This window comes from Ylistrum balloti, unplaced genomic scaffold (genome assembly GCF_031769215.1).
Source record: "Ylistrum balloti isolate Yb309-2 unplaced genomic scaffold, AGI_CSIRO_Ybal_v1 Utg369586, whole genome shotgun sequence".
NCBI lineage: Eukaryota > Metazoa > Mollusca > Bivalvia > Pectinida > Pectinidae > Ylistrum > Ylistrum balloti.
Genome location: NW_026781874.1, coordinates 644,669 through 663,855, shown reverse-complemented (window position 1 = coordinate 663,855; position 19,187 = coordinate 644,669). Strand labels below are relative to the sequence as shown.

Below are 19,187 nucleotides of genomic sequence, written 5' to 3'. Positions count from 1 at the left end.
AACTTGTGTCAGTGATATAGTGACCTTCTGGGGAACTTGTGTCAGTGGTATAGTGACCTTCTGGGGAACTTGTGTCAGTGATATAGTGACCTTCTGGGGAGCTTGTGTCAGTGATATAGTGACCTTCTGGGGAGCTTGTGTCAGTGGTATAGTGACCTTCAGGGGAACTTGTGTCGGTGAAGTAGTGACCTTCTGGGGAACTTGTGTCGGTGATGTAGTGACCTTCTGGGGAACTTGTGTCGGTGATATAGTGACCTTCAGGGGAACTTGTGTCGGTGATATAGTGACCTTCAGGGGAAATTGTGTCAGTGGTATAATGACCTTCAGGGGAACTTGTGTCAGTGATATAGAGATCTGTGGTTCTACTGGGAGGTTGAGTTTTTAAAAAAGTGATATAGGGACGTCCAGGGGTAAATATTTATGAAATAAACATATAGTTTGTTTTACACTAGATTCGATTTTTGATTATCAAATGCTTTTGCTGAAAAAATGCTCTCTGTCATACACATGTTTGTAAACTGTGTCAAAACTGCTTAAATGAAAGTTTCATTAAAGAAAAGATTTGTGTCGTTTTAATAAATGTGAATCCCTCGGATATTTTTCATGTGATTATTTTTTTTTTTTTTTTTTACTTCATATTCCTACATGCAATATTGAACAATGAACAAAACCATTTTCTGTCGTTTATGACACATTTTTTTGTACGTGGCAGCTAGAAATGAAACAAATGGCAGTTTTATACAAATACATGGCCTCATTTCAGTAGGTTGTTTTTGCTGCCAGTGTTCTACTTAGTCATTCTAAATCCAAGGATATTTATATGAACTCTCATGTTTATTGAATAAAAGTAACGGTAACGAATCGGAGACAAGTTTCTGGAGAGAACTATGTATTTATAGATTAAGGCATATGACACCCTTTGCTATCTATATATTTAATCTGTCTATGGTGCAATGCTAGGTGTGCCTTTCTGATTTCAAACAATGGAGAGGAAGACATCATTGAGCATTTTAATGATTTTGTAATGTCTACAAAGTGTATGTTATTTTTCACAATAGACTGTAACATGTATTGTTAGGTTTGTCCATATATTCATTAGTGTTGTAACACTAGTGATCTAACAATCATTCAGAGTCTTACACAGTTACAGGTCAGCTTTAGGTAAGAATCATCTGTCTCAAATTTAACAATAAATCCATTATCATAATTCATAAATCTGTATTGCAATATTTGCTTTCATTGTTTTTAAACCATATTTTGTCCCATCTAAGCAAATCTACTACAGCATAGTATATTTTTTGTTAGATGTCACTGACAGATCAGTTTTATGGATTTTAGATGTGTTCAACATTAATGATAGTTACTTTGTTTATCTCTGAAATAGTACTAGCATTTTAAATAACTGAACTATCTACATGGCATAAAAGACAACAATAGTTTTCATGTACAACAGATTGTTATGATTTTTACCAACCAAACTAATGACCATTTTTTCCAAATTTTCGAAAACCAGTTGTAGAATTAAAACTTTCATGTGAGAAGCATGATCAAAAATGGTAATTTCTGATATTCTATAAAAAATAGCAGTAGAAATTTATCAGTAGGAAACAGTTGTTTGTCATACTTATAAATTGTTAACCTCCACAGTTAATCACAGTTAATTAGAATATTGTTTTGATTGTGGTTACTAATATCAGCACAAGATCATTTGGGGTCATACATAAACGTGTCAACTAATTTGCAGTGTATTTATCTGTTAAAAGAAAGCTTTTTAACATATTTCTATAGAAGTTATTGGTCGAAATGTGAACAAAGGGAGATAATCATTAAACGTTCAAACAATAACACCTAGATAATTTTTTCCCTCAGATAGTGAAGTGAAGTGTAATTGATTTGGGTTTTAATAATTTCATATTAACCATTTAGTACCAGATGGGTTGTACAATGAGTAGAAGTTGATACTACATAGCATGGTGGCAACATTCTCGCCCATTAACCTTGTTTTTTTTTATTTTTACATGTTTCTAATACTGCAGTAAGTTTTAACTGATCAGCTGCTTTAAATGGTCTAAAGATGTACTGCATATTCATCACAGTGTTTCAATTTTCCTGTTCAAACTTTATTCCCTGCAAGGACATTTTGGGGCTATTTAGCTTTCTGCTTCTGATGTAATACTCATGTTAAGCTTGGAGATAATTTACTGGCCATCATCGAACATGCCTGGTAGTCTCCCTGGTATAGCACTGAAATAATAGCATTAACACAAGTAGAAAGAATTTTCCTGTGTACCAACTCAGTAGAGAAGCAAATGTTTCAGAAACCTGAACTGCTTATTTTCAACGTTGATAAATTATTACAAGAAAATGTTTGATCTTCTGTTGTTTTTTGCTTGTCATCATCAGACGTTGGGCTTTTCATTGAGCTTTTGAGTTGGTGCATTATATGTCCTCCATATCTCAAAATGGAACCTCGTGTGCAGGGCATATTTTGAGCTTTCTCATAACTATAGTTATCATGCTTTGTTCGTCGTCGTGTGCCTTGCATTGTGTGTAAACAATTTTTTTTAAAACCCTACTCCTCTTTCATGATAGATTTCAACCAAATTTGGTCTGATGCATCATTAATTCAGAATTTTGATTCGAATCCTAGGAGGTCAGGGATGGGGCCCCAGAGGGGGCAGGTGCTGAAATTAGATTTGAAACCCTACTCCTACTTTCTGCCTGGGTGGATTTCAACAAGCTTTTGCCTGATTCGTCACTTAGGATAGGTAATTATTCCTTAAATTCTGAAATTTGATGCTTGAATGGTTTACAAATAATTTGGTCTAAAACATCATTGAGTCTGAAACATCGAGAGTGGGGAATCATTTCTTAAATTCAGAAATTTTATTGAACCACTATCGACTTGGGTATGGGGCCCCAAAAGGGAAAACAAGACAATATATTTCTTCAAAATGCTACTCCTTTTTAATGCTTGAACAGATTTCAACCAAATTTGGTCTGAAACATCATTGAGAGTGGGGAACCATTTCTTAATTCAGAAAGTTGTTTTGATCCCTATGGACTTTGGGGCTGGGCCCCAAAAGGGGAAGTTAGGCAATATTTTGCTTCAAAATGCTACTCTTTTTTAATGCTTGAATGGATTTCAACCAAGTTTAGTCTGAAACACTGAGAGTGGAGAATTATTGCTTAAATCCAGGAAGTTGATTAGACCCCTAGTTAATAGGAATGACCTCGATTCACTTGGAAGGGCCACAGGGATCAAATATGTTAAAATCTTTAATTGACTTTTTCTCAGTAATCAAAAATACCAGGGTAATGATATTGGACAAGTCTCGAGGTCACCAGGGTCAAATGCGTTGAAATGCTTAAGCAACTTCTTTCCAATAACCAAAAGGCCAAGAATTTTGATATTGGGCCTGTAGCTTGCTTTTTCAACCAGCAATACATTCGCAGTAATGGCGATTGTGTAGTGCATGTATAAAGAATATGATTTCAAGTTTGCAGAAAATGTCGTGATGAACCAACAATATCTTCTATGTAAGCTGTAGAGTTATTGAGCAATTTATTTTAGGCCTATTTTGCCTCTTTCATATATAGATGACCGTTGAGGCCCATGGGCCTCTTGTTTTAATTTAAATCTAAATTTCATAGTTCATAGGGGTCCTGGATGCATAGCATAAAATTATTTACATGGCCATTCTTTTCAGACGATATTGTCTTCACATAAAGTCCTATTACCATCAAAGGGTGAAAAATTGTGAATAATTGAGATTTTGGATTCCTAGTGCAGCTTGTTTCTGTGAAAACATTAAAAATTTCAGATCGAAATGATGTAACATTACCAAACATTTTGGAAAATTGTTAGGGTAAGACAACATTCCAGGGACGAATTTTGGAGAACATTTCTTGAAAATATATCAATAATAAATAATATAATGCCTAAATAAGCGATACTGTTGCTTGTACCAAATCAGAAGTTTCCAAAGACTTTTGTCATCTCTTTTCTGCATTACAGAGTTGACATTCAGGTATCTGTTACAGCAGTATCCTGAATTACTCCACACTTAAGAAAGACTTAAACAAATTTATCATGTATCTGAATTATTTATATACGAAAATTTGCGTGTGACTAAATATATATATTGTAAATATATCTAGATATTTCCTTGAAAAAGTTTCACAGAGAGGCAATAATTAGTTAAGTGTTGGGACATATGGAAAAACTGTAAAGGTAAAAGGTGATATTTAATCAACTGACCGGATACTTGCATGCAAACTTCAGTACACTTCAGAAGGAGAACATATGGGATATGCTCTAGACAAAGCCACACACGACAGTTGGAAACCTAGAAAGTCTTCTGTAGTACATACAGGCATGTCAATTGAAAAGTTTTCTTTGACAAGGTCATATTAAAAGAATTGCCAACTAAATAATTTCGGACAGTTGTGGGATGGGCTACATTTCCTTAACATATCTTTCACTACCTGCCTTATATCATTCTATCCCCCTCCCTCCTCAACCTAGACACTGTGTATATGTAATCTACCTAGTCAAGCCATCTACATGACTCAGCTACAGTTGTGGTTAAAATAAGTGGTAATCAATTTGATATGAGGAAAAAAACTACACAAAAACATGTATAAAAAATCCTTACAAAGAGTTTAATGTTTTATACACATCCCTTGGCCTCAAAAATGTAGGCCTTCTTGGAAGAAGTTTAGACAGAATCCATACACAACCATATCATCAAGATTTGTACAGAATTGAACTGGTTATAATCAAATGCAGTACATTCTATTGCATAAATACAAATCAGCATTGAAAATGTCATCCATAATTTATACAGTTGTCCAGCAGTATAAAAAGGGTCAGATAATCTGACAAATTTTCAAACATGAAAAATTGGGGGGAAAAATGTTTCTTTTTCATATCCTAGCTGATATCAAAGTAGACTTCATCTCCAAAAACTGAAATATCTCTTCAGGCAAAAACAAAGCGCTGGTAAACATGCACATGAATATTAGCTTGCATAAAGTAAAATTGAATATCTAGACAAGATAAAACTTCAATATTAAAGTTAAGTATTCATTTTATAACACCTGATTTAATTGTAGTTGATAATGCAATGAAGGTGTATATTTATAAAGTAGTAATTAATTTCTCCAATACATAGGTAGGTGCATTGGTGTCTGTTCAATGCACACAAACATTACAGATTGGATTTTTATATGTCAGACATATTATCTTTAGTTGGAGCACCAGAACACAGAGTTTGTATTAAAATCTAATGTCTACACACGAAAAAACATATTTGTTTGAGTGGTGTTGAATTCTTTCAAAGCAATATTCTGCACAAGTTGGCATACTTATGGTTATTTTGTAACTTTTTACAATTCTTATTGATTGCTTTTAAAAATTATTGTCAGCATCAAAATACCTAAAGTCAATTTAACCAGGCAAATACCCTGTGTCAATATAAAATTAAACTTTCTTAATACAGCACATTAGGAAATCTGGAACACAGTCACTGACTGGATATCAAATTTCATTAGAAGCACTGGGTAAACACACAGGTCTGTACATTGTTCACTTCTGCTTGGATCAAATTTCCATTTTGTTTGGCTTATTTCTTTTTAAATTTAAAATATACACAACTATTTCAAATCGTTTGGCTAATAAAAACACACCTGTTGTGGCTTAATCATGGTCAAGGTTATGTTTATAAATTGATCTAGCTAAATTTATATAGAATTTCCACCAATTGAATATGGTATGTTTGTTGAAATGGTGAATTTGGCTAATAAAAACAAACCTGTTGTGGCTTAATCATGGTCAAGGTTATGTTTATAAATTGATCTAGCTAAATTTATATAGAATTTCCACCAATTGAATATGGTATGTTTGTTGAAATGGTGAATTTTGAGGCATACGATTTCTGTAAGAATATAAGTAAATGCAATGAAATTCTAATCTGTGCTAAATACCCCATTTTTGTCTATAACAAACAAAACAGCCATCATATCCACACTTATATAACAAAATAAGTAATACAACTAAGTTACATTACATTGTTTTCGGTCCTCATATTTATGGACAGTGCTGATAACAAAACATGATTTCTGAGGTACATCTGCTAAAATGTAAAGTTACCCTAACAGCTCTGGTAAACTCCTAAGCATGAAAATAATCTTATTTGATTCGTTGAATCAATTAATCAAATGTTTTTGTTCTATAAATTTGATATTCCAAAACAAATTCCAGGAAATGTTCATTTAGTGTTTAAGCAGTTAAGCACCATATTGCTACCTTATCTACTGTAATAAGTTATCTACCTTCACATAATACATCTCTTATTTGAAATATCACTGAAGTAACTTTTACCCAAGAAAAATTACTGCCGCCTCTCTCTGTTACTCAATTGGTATACATTGTAGTTTAAGTCTAGTAAGCCAGTGGTCTTAGGTTTTATTATACCAAAGGCTATGAAAAATATAATTACTAAAACCACAATGGCTCCATTTCACTAAGGACCTAGATTTTAAAATATGAAGCTTTGCACCATATAATATTTGTGAAGTACATTTCACACCTATAAAATAATCTAAGTACAATGTAAATAATTATTCTGGAAAGAAAATACTTTCCAAAAAGGTAACATACACCCTTAAGTAGAATTTAATATTATTAGTAGAAAGGTAGTATACATCCTTAAGTGAACCAACACAACCAAGAGATATCTTTTACAGTGAAGGTAGCTTAAATCCTAAATGTGTAACATTCCTTACTAATATAATTTTACCTTGTATGATCTTTGAAAACCTAATATCCAATGGATTTCATAATTAGACAACTTTAATGGCGTTCTTGATTGCACAGAGTCAACTAGTATTATATTCCTTTTATTTGACTGAATTACACAATGTATCGTATAAGATCAAATTATTAATACATGTACAAAAAAATAGCCATTTTTTGTTTTTCTCTAAATTAAATAGATATAGAACAGCACTCTATAGACAACAAAAATTAAATAAAGACAAAAACTAACAATGACCTGAAAAATGTAAATACCAAGTACATAACTGATGTACATAATGATACACTGGTATAGTTGTATACAGTTAAACAAGTGTATAATATTTACTGGCCTTGGCAAAGCCACAAGACTTTCAAATCAGGTTTGAGCATCTATAAGTTAGTTTAACTGTTCAATCTTGTGATCTACAGAACAACATTACAATCTTACGGAGATTTTACACCGGGGAAGCACGAGGTACCAGTCAAGGATATGTCTGGGTTGGGGTCAACATTTGGATCAATGCCGTTGACTTGGGGGTTGGTAAAACGCCTGTGTAGGCTTGCTAGGTTCAGTTCTTGTAGGTCGTCGACGAAACTCCATACTATTAATGTGGTTGTCAGGGCCAGGATGTCCCTGTTGGTGACCCCCATAGTCCATATATTGCTGCTGCTGGGGCTGCTGTTGATGAGGTAGGTACTGACTGGGAAGCTGATATAGAAATATACGAGGCATCATCATCATTATGAATCAATATTACGGCAGTTTTCATTAGTTTTTTTTATACCAACTGGTGTGTAAAAAAACTGATATACTGACAAGCAATAAATTTACTATGGACAGTAATGACATTAACAATACACAATTTCTTCCCTGTACAAATGTCATCCCAAAATGTTGGCAATAAAGTTATACCAACCAGCATTATTATACAGGATCTAATACCTACCATGCTCAAGGGTTTCACATCAGTAAGATTGACTTCTTCCTCATTTCCATATTCTGTAAATAAGACAATACAGGTAGGCAGGTCTGGGTAGAGTGCCTGTACCACGGCTGGATAGAACTGTAACAAATTACAACAGTTACGTCAATAACGATGGTCACTGTACAGGTACATTACAGACCCAGGTTTTGTGACCAGATGGAACAAGGACAAAATACATGTACATATCATTACCCAGATGTAATATTTAAAATATCGGAAATGTTTGCCAAGTAATTCATCCAAACTTATTAGATTTAAAGATTTACAGATATTAAAAATCTTGTTACAGAAATGTAGCATGCACACTCATGAATATAGACCTTTAAAAGTTTAACAAAGTTTCCAATCACTTGAACCCTATACCTCTGCTCTCAAGGAAGTAAGGCAAATGTTACACAATGCTGAATTCTTGGCTTTGGAAGATCCACGACAGATTTCTAAAATATTTTGACAATTTGTATTTTGAAGAAAAGCTGATACCAGATAAACGATAACATACCACAGTATGTTGTCATACTGTTTTGTCATGAGATGTGGAGTCACTATGTTAATCATAATATCTGGTGTACATTGTTTAATTACATCCTTTATTAAACTGACCTTGTTATCTTCCCAGTATTTAGCCAGACAGGGGTCACCTTTCTTAAATGAGGATGTGGACGGGGCAGAAAAGTTCTGAAACAAACACAATACAGGTACATGAGATTTTGGATGGACCAGATGATATGGACAGGGCAGAAAAGTTCTGAAACAAACACAATACAGGTACATGAGATTGTGGATGGACCAGATGATATGGACAGGGCAGAAAAGTTCTGAAACAAGCACAATACAGGTACATGAGATTGTGGATGGACCAGATGATATGGACAGGGCAGAAAAGTTCTGAAACAAACACAATACAGGTACATGAGATTGTGGATGGACCAGATGATGTGGACAGGGCAGAAAAGTTCTGAAACAAACACAATACAGGTACATGAGATTGTGGATGGACCAGATGATATGGACAGGGCAGAAAAGTTCTGAAACAAGCACAATACAGGTACATGAGATTGTGGATGGACCAGATGATATGGACAGGGCAGAAAAGTTCTGAAACAAACACAATACAGGTACATGAGATTGTGGATGGACCAGATGATGTGGACAGGGCAGAAAAGTTCTGAAACAAACACAATACAGGTACATGAGATTGTGGATGGACCAGATGATATGGACAGGGCAGAAAAGTTCTGAAACAAACACAATACAGGTACATGAGATTGTGGATGGACCAGATGATATGGACAGGGCAGAAAAGTTCTGAAACAAACACAATACAGGTACATGAGATTGTGGATGGACCAGATGATATGGACAGGGCAGAAAAGTTCTGAAACAAACACAATACAGGTACATGAGATTGTGGATGGACCAGATGATGTGGACAGGGCAGAAAAGTTCTGAAACAAACACAATACAGGTACATGAGATTGTGGATGGACCAGATGATATGGACAGGGCAGAAAAGTTCTGAAACAAGCACAATACAGGTACATGAGATTGTGGATGGACCAGATGATATGGACAGGGCAGAAAAGTTCTGAAACAAACACAATACAGGTACATGAGATTGTGGATGGACCAGATGATATGGACAGGGCAGAAAAGTTCTGAAACAAACACAATACAGGTACATGAGATTGTGGATGGACCAGATGATATGGACAGGGCAGAAAAGTTCTGAAACAAACACAATACAGGTACATGAGATTGTGGATGGACCAGATGATGTGGACAGGGCAGAAAAGTTCTGAAACAAACACAATACAGGTACATGAGATTGTGGATGGACCAGATGATATGGACAGGGCAGAAAAGTTCTGAAACAAGCACAATACAGGTACATGAGATTGTGGATGGACCAGATGATATGGACAGGGCAGAAAAGTTCTGAAACAAGCACAATACAGGTACATTAGATTGTGGATGGACCAGATGATATGGACAGGGCAGAAAAGTTCTGAAACAAACACAATACAGGTACATGAGATTGTGGATGGACCAGATGATATGGACAGGGCAGAAAAGTTCTGAAACAAACACAATACAGGTACATGAGATTGTGGATGGACCAGATGATATGGACAGGGCAGAAAAGTTCTGAAACAAACACAATACAGGTACATGAGATTGTGGATGGACCAGATGATATGGACAGGGCAGAAAAGTTCTGAAACAAACACAATACAGGTACATGAGATTGCAGATTCCAGATGATCCTTCATTCCAATGGGAATTCAACAAGCTCTATTGACATGGATTTTTTCGCTACCTCTGCACACACACAAAAAAAGAGAAAACTTTAATATATGAATAAACATTAAAACTGAAGGTACACTTCTAAAGAATCTTAAGTCAATCATTTCCTCTTTGTATGTCCAGGTGTTGTTGTACCTACCTGTGATTGGTTTTGATAGTTTTTCCTGTTATTTCCTCTCTGGTTTGATGATTCGTTGGGTTGTCTCATTGGCTGGCTGTTTTGTGGCCCTTTACCGAATTCTTTGTTTCGTTTGCTATCAAAGTTTTGCTCACGGCCTGAAGGCGTTTCATCGGATCGATATTGTTCAGAACGTGACCCAGCACTGTAATGTCTACTTTCACTTTGTCCATATTGCCTACATTCACTTTGTGAACCAGAGTACTGCCGACTGTTATTTTGACCAAACTGTCTGTTCTCGTTCCTTCCGTATTGCCTGCTGTCGTTCTGTGATCCGTATGTTTTACTTTCACTCTGTCCTTGATGCTTATTCCCATTTTGGCCTCCATATTGCCTGCTATCACTTTGAGCACTAGACTGTGTGTTGTAGTTCTGGGACGAGATTGTTGGATTATCTCTCTTGTTGTAACCCTGTGACTTTACTGGACGGCTCTGTCTATTTGAGTCGCTGCTATTTCCACTGTTGTCGAATGTACCCCGTGAGTTATTTTGTCCCCCTCTGTCCTCTATCCTAGAACTATTAAACTGTGCGTTATTGTAGTTATTTTGACTGTTGCTAACTCTTTGGTTTCCAGGCTGATTACTGTAACTCTGTTTCCCTCTTTCATTTGAAATGTTTGATCTTGCAGATGTCTTTTCATTGTTCTGATTATTATGATATGAAGACTTCTGTGAGTTTTGTGCCTTAGAAACAGAGGCTGGTCCTGTTTGGGGGCGTGACTCTTTGCCCCCACGATAGTTTTTACTGGGAGGATCATCGTTTCGATTGTTTCCTTGATATCTTTTATTAAAGTCTGAATCATTGTTTCGTTGGTTCTGATTGGTGGAGTACTGATTTTGAGACTTTGTATAGGATGATGAGGAACTCTGGGAAGAATTCTTTTCTGTTTGTGGATTACTGCCTATTAATAGAAATCAAACATTTAAATGATTATCATGTCAATCAATTTGCTAAGCTGGATAGTATATAACACGTAGGATACCCAACAAATAAAGATAAAACATGATGCACATATTTATGCGGATGTTAACACTCGAAAATTTTACGGAATTTAAGACACTTTTGTATAATCATAATAATACCTTATATATATACCAGATATCTCTCCTGGTAAATTACAATGAGAAGCTAGGATGAAGGTAAGGGATGTTGACATTGCTTTTGATATTCTAATAGATTATTGAGAAATATTTATTAAATGCAGAATGACTCACATGCTTATATTAAAGATCCCTACATAGTTTAAGCTCACTTGCCCTTTGAGCATGTTACAAAATAAACTCAGTGCAAGATCTAACATATCAAATCTAGTTCTAGTAGTTATGTGTTTCTGAAAATAATAACTTTTGTGCAAAATCCGCCAGTCATAGTGGTTTTATTAAAAGGTTGGTATATCACTGTTCTTTAGGAAGGAAATGAAAAATCTGACAATAAAACCTCTACAAAGTAGGAATAAGGAAAACCACACATAAAGCAGTTTTTCAGAGGATACCTTACACAATACAGTGTTTCCAGAGGATACCATATACAGTCAAGTGTTTCCAGAGAAAAGATATGAATTATACCAAGTTCTGTTGCCTACTTACTTTTATCATTTGATGGTTTGATCTTGGTTTCTAAGAAGTCAAAAAGTGTGGCAGGACCTGAAGGTCGACTGGACCCCATGTCCTCTCCGAAATCCTCCCGCTCTCGCCCACGGCCACGACCACCTAGACAAGCATTAATATAACCATGTATTATCTTGTCATTTAATGAATGGTCATACTTTTGAAGTAATATTTACATCAGACAAACTTTTCATTTTTTCAGATTCTGTAATGCTTTTGCCTCATTCTTTTCCAGAAGTACAGTAAATGTCAATCATTACATTGTTCTTGCTGATAGAAGATCTTCCACCTGAATGAAAAGATTCAGAGGAGAAAAGTATACATTTTTTAATTTAATGTCTTATTTTGTCAATTCATTTACAGATCTGGAAATTTTTACCTTTTGTGTTTTCTCTCCTGTCATCTCGTTTATCATCCCTTCTATCATCTCGCCGGTCCTCTCGTCTATCATTGCGTCTGTCATCTCTCCTGTTATCTTGTCGGTCCTCACGAAAGTCTCTCTGTGGCCCCCGTCTGTCACCGCGATCACTCATAGGTCGGTCCCTGAAGTTTCTCCTGCCACTCAGCAATTGATTTATAGCTGATGTCACATCATTATCATTTTGTCTGAGTGCACGACTGGCTTCCTCAGCAGTAAATCCCATCTCAACGATCCTTGATATTTCGCGGTCCATTCCCACCTGTACAAAACAATGTCAATATTTTCTGATATTGTTCAGTAATTATGAGCAAGAGTGACACAGATATATGAGTCATGAAATTCATTTCCATGTAAATTTGTGAAACAAGGAAGAAGTCATTCAACGATTAATGAATGCATAAGTGACCACAATGTCAGATTGAATTATCACTAGACAATGGATAAAATTAGAATTTTTTGACATTTACATTTAACAGATTCCATAAAGTATGTGTGCTTATTTTCAGGCACCAGCTTATTTCTGGATAAATACAGTATTGTTAAACCGCCTTACTTGTTTTGTACCTCCTCCAAATGTCTTTGGCTTGCCTTCCTCTTTAGCTTGCAATGCTTCAGCTATGACTGCCTTCCTTTGCTCCTCAAACTCGATCTCCTCTGCTGTCTTCTCTTCCTTCTTATTGGATTCGATAGATTTAAAGTTATCTGCAAAATCAGCATCACGTTAAGACAAAATAACGAATGAAATAAAATTAAAAATTTGACTTCTAATGATCTATAGTTATCATTCTATGAGCCCCTCAAATATACATTTTGATTTGCAAACAAAAATTTCCTCTGCAATTTCATCTTAAGTTACCTCTCTTATTGACCTGGACAGCTCCCCTTCCATCTCGTATTCTCTGTCCAAAGGGGACAAATAATGGAGGACCCCCTTCAGAGCCCACATTGGCTCGTGATTGTCCTGCCAGCATCTATGGAATCAAATAGTCTTAAATCATAAGGTTATACAGAACAAATTAAACTTGACCCAAACTTAACAAATCCATTACCATTTATGTCCGAAACTTAAAATGTGAATCTCTTTAATTCATGGTGAAAAAATGCAAACAAGATCCATTTAAAAACCACAAAATGAATACTAAATTTTTTAAAAAATTACTTCATTTTTTTTTCATCTAGAATTTTACAAATAACTAAAAATTCTAATATAAGGAATAGATATTCATTTAAAATATGATTGTAATAGTTTATACATCTTTCAAAAATGACGATATACTGTCCATGTGACCTTTGTAACAAAGCTTTAATGCAGGATACCCTTGTGATTTACTAGGTAGATAATGATATGAAGCAACCTCAGAAGAAACACACTACCAGACAAGCTGCAGTCAGTACCTATAACAGTTTTCACAACTTCAGGTGGGACTGTTGAGTGATGAAACCGATCCCTAACCTGGATGTCTAAAGATATCCATTTAACAGTACTGTTATGGACACTTCTACATGCTTAAAGTGAGTTACAAACCTTTTTTAATTCCCAGTTCTCAGCTAGTTTGTTGACACGCCCTCCAACAAATATTGTGTTTTTGTTGGTAAGTAAGAGGAACCCGTTTTCAACCTCCACTGTACCTTTAATACAGATCTTAGTTCCAGGTGCTGTGTCAAGTCTAAAAGCATGAACAGGTTTACTTAGAACACTTAGGAGGATGAACACATGTGCAGACAAGCAGTATACATATACAGGGGACATATATACTTTCCAGATGGGAAAAAAAATTGACAAATTCCAGTTAATTCCAGGAGTGGACAATTGGGAATGCAATATTTGGGATTTTTTATCATTTATAAGTATCTTCAGATATAGTCATAGCAGTTGATGGAATTCATAGAAAATCATATTAAAAAAAAGTCATTGATCGCCGAATATTTTCAAAAAGAATATCTTCCAACCCCTCCCAGGTGCTTAGTCCTATTTACATCTTATCCCTAGTACATGAGATTGACAATCATGGAAAATTAAAATGGTAATAAAATTTAGAAAGGAATTATCAAGTGATGGAATCTAGTTGTGATTTACCCAATCCTATCCAGTCTCTGCATCTCGATGGCATTACAGGTCTGCTGCCCATCCGTCATTGTTAATCTCAGCATACGTGGTGCTGTCTGGGATTCTTCATGTTCCTTTGGGGCAGAGATGTTGCGGATCTTTTGAATCTGAAGAACACCTGGACCTTCCACCTAAAGGGCAAATAAATACAGAAACAATATGTTTTCACCTCAGACATGATGAATCCGTATTAACCCTGTCAGGGATCTTTTTTCAAGCCATGTTTTAGACAACAAGACTCCCTAGTCATAAACTCTGAATGATTTCAAGACAACAATACCAAGCATAGAGGTATTAGCATCAATACTGATTGTCACACAAGAAAGCTAATGAGATTTAAGCTGGATATGAGTGAGAATATTTGGGATAAGAGAGAATGATTTTGAAATCTAAAGGCAGTCTTAGATGTGCTACATTCAGCAGCAATCATCATATTAGGAAGTTTCAAAATCTTCCCTCTATTTTCAAAATCGCATTCCTCATTGTCAATATTTTATTATTAAATATCTGTTGCAGCAATCATCCTGTCTTCTTAACAGTGTAACATCATTTTCATTTTCACCAGGAAATATTATTAATGTATAATCCTTACCAGTACTCTCAGTCTCTTTTCTTCTAACAGACAGACAGCTGTCTTAGAAATATCCTATCTCAGATTATTTTTCAACCATTTTGGATTTATAGTATTAGTGGTCCAAACACCTTAAATATGACCTAGTATACATCTGGTGAAACATACTAGAAATTGAAAAGTACATCTTCAAGGACAAATACTATAGACTCCATATACTTACATATTCACATTTCCCTCTGTTCAGTTCATCTGGCAACCACTTCTCACCAATCTCACGCAAGTCAGTCTGATCATGGGAAACATAACAGGTTGAATTTAAAGTGTAAATTCAAAGAGTAAAACTTTACTGTTAAACCAGCAGATTTTTAAACAATAACAAAACATAATTCAACATATCTTTCAGAAAAGTACTGTTGAATTTCCCATTATGGAATGTAAATGTACCACTATAATAAGCCTGTTTAAAGTGACAGAAATTGGAATTGACTTTATCCCAGCTCTTTTAACTCTATTGATCTAATTATTTCCATCCCTCACTACCACTGTTTGAAAATGTTATAATGGGCTAATATTTAATGAGTAAGGAATGATACTTTCAACTGATACTCAACTGGATCACTATTGTTGATGGAAAAAAATCAATGAGAAATCTTACTGTAGGAGATAATCTGAGTGCTGGGGAAAACCAACATGGTTTGGCACGTGTACTCACCCCTTCGACCCCTTCCATACCTGTTCATACCCACTCAATGAATTACAGATGTCTATGTGACAGGCAAGTGTTACCACTGTGCCACCCTCCTGCCCAAAACATCTTGATGATAAAGTGTAGGTTCAAATTCCCCAAAGAGATAACCAAAAGGTCTGTCCAAACAATGTATGTATCATATCCTACAAAGCTCCATGCTATCAACAATTTGTTTTTAAAAAATATATGAAACATACTGTATTTTATTTATGGTAAGTTTAACTATTAACTTAACACCTCTTCAATTTCTAGTTTCTTTGACTATATATTTATATTATATATACATTTATATTAACACCCAGTATAATTGTGCTGGATAATCATGTGATATGCCATAAAATAAGGATAAAATAGTTTCTTAACAGGAATTACATGGGATGCTTTTGAAGATAGCTATACAAAATCATCTTATAATGTTCTTATAAAAATTTTACACCTCAATTTACCATCTAAACAAACATCTGATATTTAATATTCATAAATTCTATATAATTCTAACTAGATCGATTACAAATGTTTGTGTAGCCCTGACTGTATTGTAAAAGATTTGCATTGTTATAAACCGAACAAAATGAAACATTTGTTTAAGTTATAAAGTCAACAGAAAATAAGCTTATGAAGTAATAAAATTGTAGCCCAACAGACATTTTAATGAACAGCATACACGCTTATGTATTTACCCAATGCTCTGCATAGAATCTACGATCCAGTGACCTTTCAGTTCCTGATTTCCCGATGTACTATATTTAGATGGTTTGTATGGGAGTATTCCCACCAATTTCACCTGTCCAAATTGACCACAGGAGAGATATTTTGATGCTAACAATAGTTTTAAAAGTCATCCGATGAGCTCTTAAAAGGTACAAAACATCAAGAAATTTTGCAACTTTGGTGGAAAATCTCTTTAATATCAAATATAATTCAATATCATGTGAATCTAAACATCATTAATTATTTTTCCACTTTTCTACAAAAATATATCTTTTAAAAAAAATTTATTCATTAAACAACCACTGTGAATTTCGTATGCACCTGTATATAATAATGAAGAATGAACTCACATTTTTAGCCACATCTATTACTTTCTCTGCAGACACATGATTTCCATCTGATGGCAAACAAAGCGTGAATCCCTCCGTTGTCAAGTTCCTATAATCACAAATAAAGACTTTTACTTAAAATTAAACATGTGACAGGGAAGATGTGTGTGATGGAAAGTGAAAGGATATGTGTTACTTTGTGTCTTTCTTTGTGTTTTGAACTGCATGTTGGTCGATGATAAAAATATTTTACTTGTAAACATGTCAGCGCTAAATATGTTTCATGTAATGTACAGTTAGGTTTTTGAAATATCTGATTATAACAATGTAAAAAACTTTAAAAAATAACAAAAAAATAACTAAAAATAAAAAAGAAAAAAAATTAAACAGGCATAATCGTACGGTGTACTGTACCTTTTATTTAATGCTGATTTACATTGGTAATGAAAGCTTAATCAGAGAAACAGAAAATCAAATCTTTATTGGAAGATTTTACTTTAGAAATTTCAAAAATATCTGTTGCACAAGAAAATTTTTAAGTAAATTTTTTATGTGATAATTAAATTAACTAATTTGCATTTCTTTTAAAATATATTGTAATATACATATTTTAGCATTAATCTTAATTTCCCTAAAATTGATTGTACTCCTATGTATGGTTTGTATAGAGAAACTATTGTTGATGCATGAATTCATCAGTGTGCCAATTTGGCAAGACATTAACTTTAGAACCCTTTTAGGATATATTTTTTTCTAGTCACAGCATCGCTCATTGATTTGTTTATTACCTAGTAACTAGGCCATACACCTTTTTCTGAACACTATGACAGGCTGAAGCTGAATTCAGAGTCAATCAACAGATCTAGTCATGCATGTTAAATCAGGGAAAATATTCCAAATGAAATGTATCTAGTTCCGACTTAATCATGTTGAAATAACAAATATATTCAAGATTTGAAAACATCAATTACCTCTGCAATAATTGGTTTTGACTAGATTTTAAAAAGATGAATAAAAAAAAAATAAAAAAGAAAGAAAATACAGTTTATTGCTGAAGCAAAGATTACATATCACATTACTAGTTTGGAGTAGTGGGAATTCAAATTTCTTGTTTAGCCAAGCAGTTTTGTGTTTGTACTGAGAGCTTATTGGACCTGATCAGGAACAGGACTTTTTTCACTACTCCTGCCGATTACAGATTTGGTGCCATTGACCACTCCAGACCAGAAATAGATGCTGAGTAAATGAGACGCTTCCATGGAGATATAAAACACAAGTGCTTGTGAAGGAGGGAGACCCTGTTACCTGTCGTGGCATTTTTTGTGAGCCAATAAAGCCATATCAACATAGCATTGGAGTAGAGAAGTATAAGATACCTTGGTCTCAGCTAGTGTTAATTCACTATTTGTATTAAAATGGTATCTTTTTAGAAAATATTTAACACCACTTCAATCAGTTTTTTCCAGAATCCTGTTATTCCCAAACATTTCATAGTTTATAAAGTGCTGGGTGGGATCTTCAATGTGTTATATACAGATACTGGTAGTGGCATACATCATATTGGCTTCAGTGATCAGTTTTCAATGACAATTCAACACTAATAAGCAGTCGGCATCTTAATTATTCTTTTCTTTTTCTAAATTATTTTCTTAAAGTTTTACACGCCATATACATGTCTATGCCACGATAGCGACTTCGGTTAGAGATAAGGTTGTCAGGAAGTCCTTAAAAAATCATATTGAATTTTTCCTGTATAAATTCCGTCTCGTAATGATTCCAGTTTGAATTGATGGGTAAAGTGACTTTTGAATGAATGCACTTGTGAATATATGGTCAAAAGAGCAGTTTACGTTAGTTGAAAAAAATACTGTCATGCTGTTAATCTTCGAACGATGTTATATATTGTAAAGCTTGTATCATTTTTCGGACTTTCCAAAAGTCATCACGAGAATAGTAATGGATATCTTTTCATAACCACTTCATTATCACATAAAAAAATATCACACACCATCCTTTCGATCTCACAGCAGACTCCGCCATCTTCAATACACGTCGAGAATAGTAAAATCATTTTTGATTGGTTGATCGGGAAACTTGGGAAATCCCTTTGGGCCGTATCTATTTTGAGCATGAATTTGCGTTTGGAACTGGATTCTACTTGATTGTAAAAATTCTGAATTAATAAAGACTTTATACGTCCTATTCTAATCAATCTGACTTCGAAACTATCCATAAATAATATGCAAAAAGGGTTCCTTTCGTTGAAAATGTAACAAGTCACGTGATTGGTTGATTTTTGGGTGTATTGTCAAAATGGCGCAGAGAATGACTAACTTTAGGAAGAGGAACGGTGCCAACATCGTAACCTCTGCGATTCTATAATTAGCTAGTCTTTTATCCACGTGTTACAGCAGAGGAT

General features: G+C 34.6%; 1 protein-coding gene across 1 annotated transcript; it reads right to left on the bottom strand.

Annotated features, from left to right (window-relative positions):
• Positions 1 to 4,646: 4,646 nt before the first annotated feature.
• On the bottom strand, positions 4,647 to 18,808 carry LOC132543864 (tudor domain-containing protein 3-like). The gene is made up of 13 exons (XM_060207384.1): positions 18,777 to 18,808; positions 16,790 to 16,877; positions 15,201 to 15,266; positions 14,377 to 14,537; positions 13,825 to 13,966; positions 13,156 to 13,270; positions 12,853 to 13,001; positions 12,258 to 12,558; positions 11,858 to 11,980; positions 10,232 to 11,172; positions 8,389 to 8,463; positions 7,750 to 7,866; positions 4,647 to 7,511 (listed from the first exon to the last, which is right to left on the bottom strand). Exons 1-13 carry the CDS (start codon positions 18,806 to 18,808, stop codon positions 7,320 to 7,322), a joined length of 2,502 nt encoding a protein of 833 aa, XP_060063367.1. The 3' UTR covers positions 4,647 to 7,319.
• Between the last annotated feature and the right edge of the window lie 379 nt (positions 18,809 to 19,187).

Excerpts from the sequence above, each read along its gene's own strand:
- LOC132543864 (XM_060207384.1), bottom strand. The coding sequence starts at position 18,808 with ATGGCGGAGTCTGCTGTGAGATCGAAAGGATG. Across the intron at positions 14,538-15,200 it reads ACAGAGGGAAATGTGAATAT|GTGGAAGGTCCAGGTGTTCT; the intron begins GTAAGTATATGG and ends TTTGCCCTTTAG. Across the intron at positions 8,464-10,231 it reads ACTATCAAAACCAATCACAG|AACTTTTCTGCCCCGTCCAC; the intron begins GTAGGTACAACA and ends TGTTTGTTTCAG.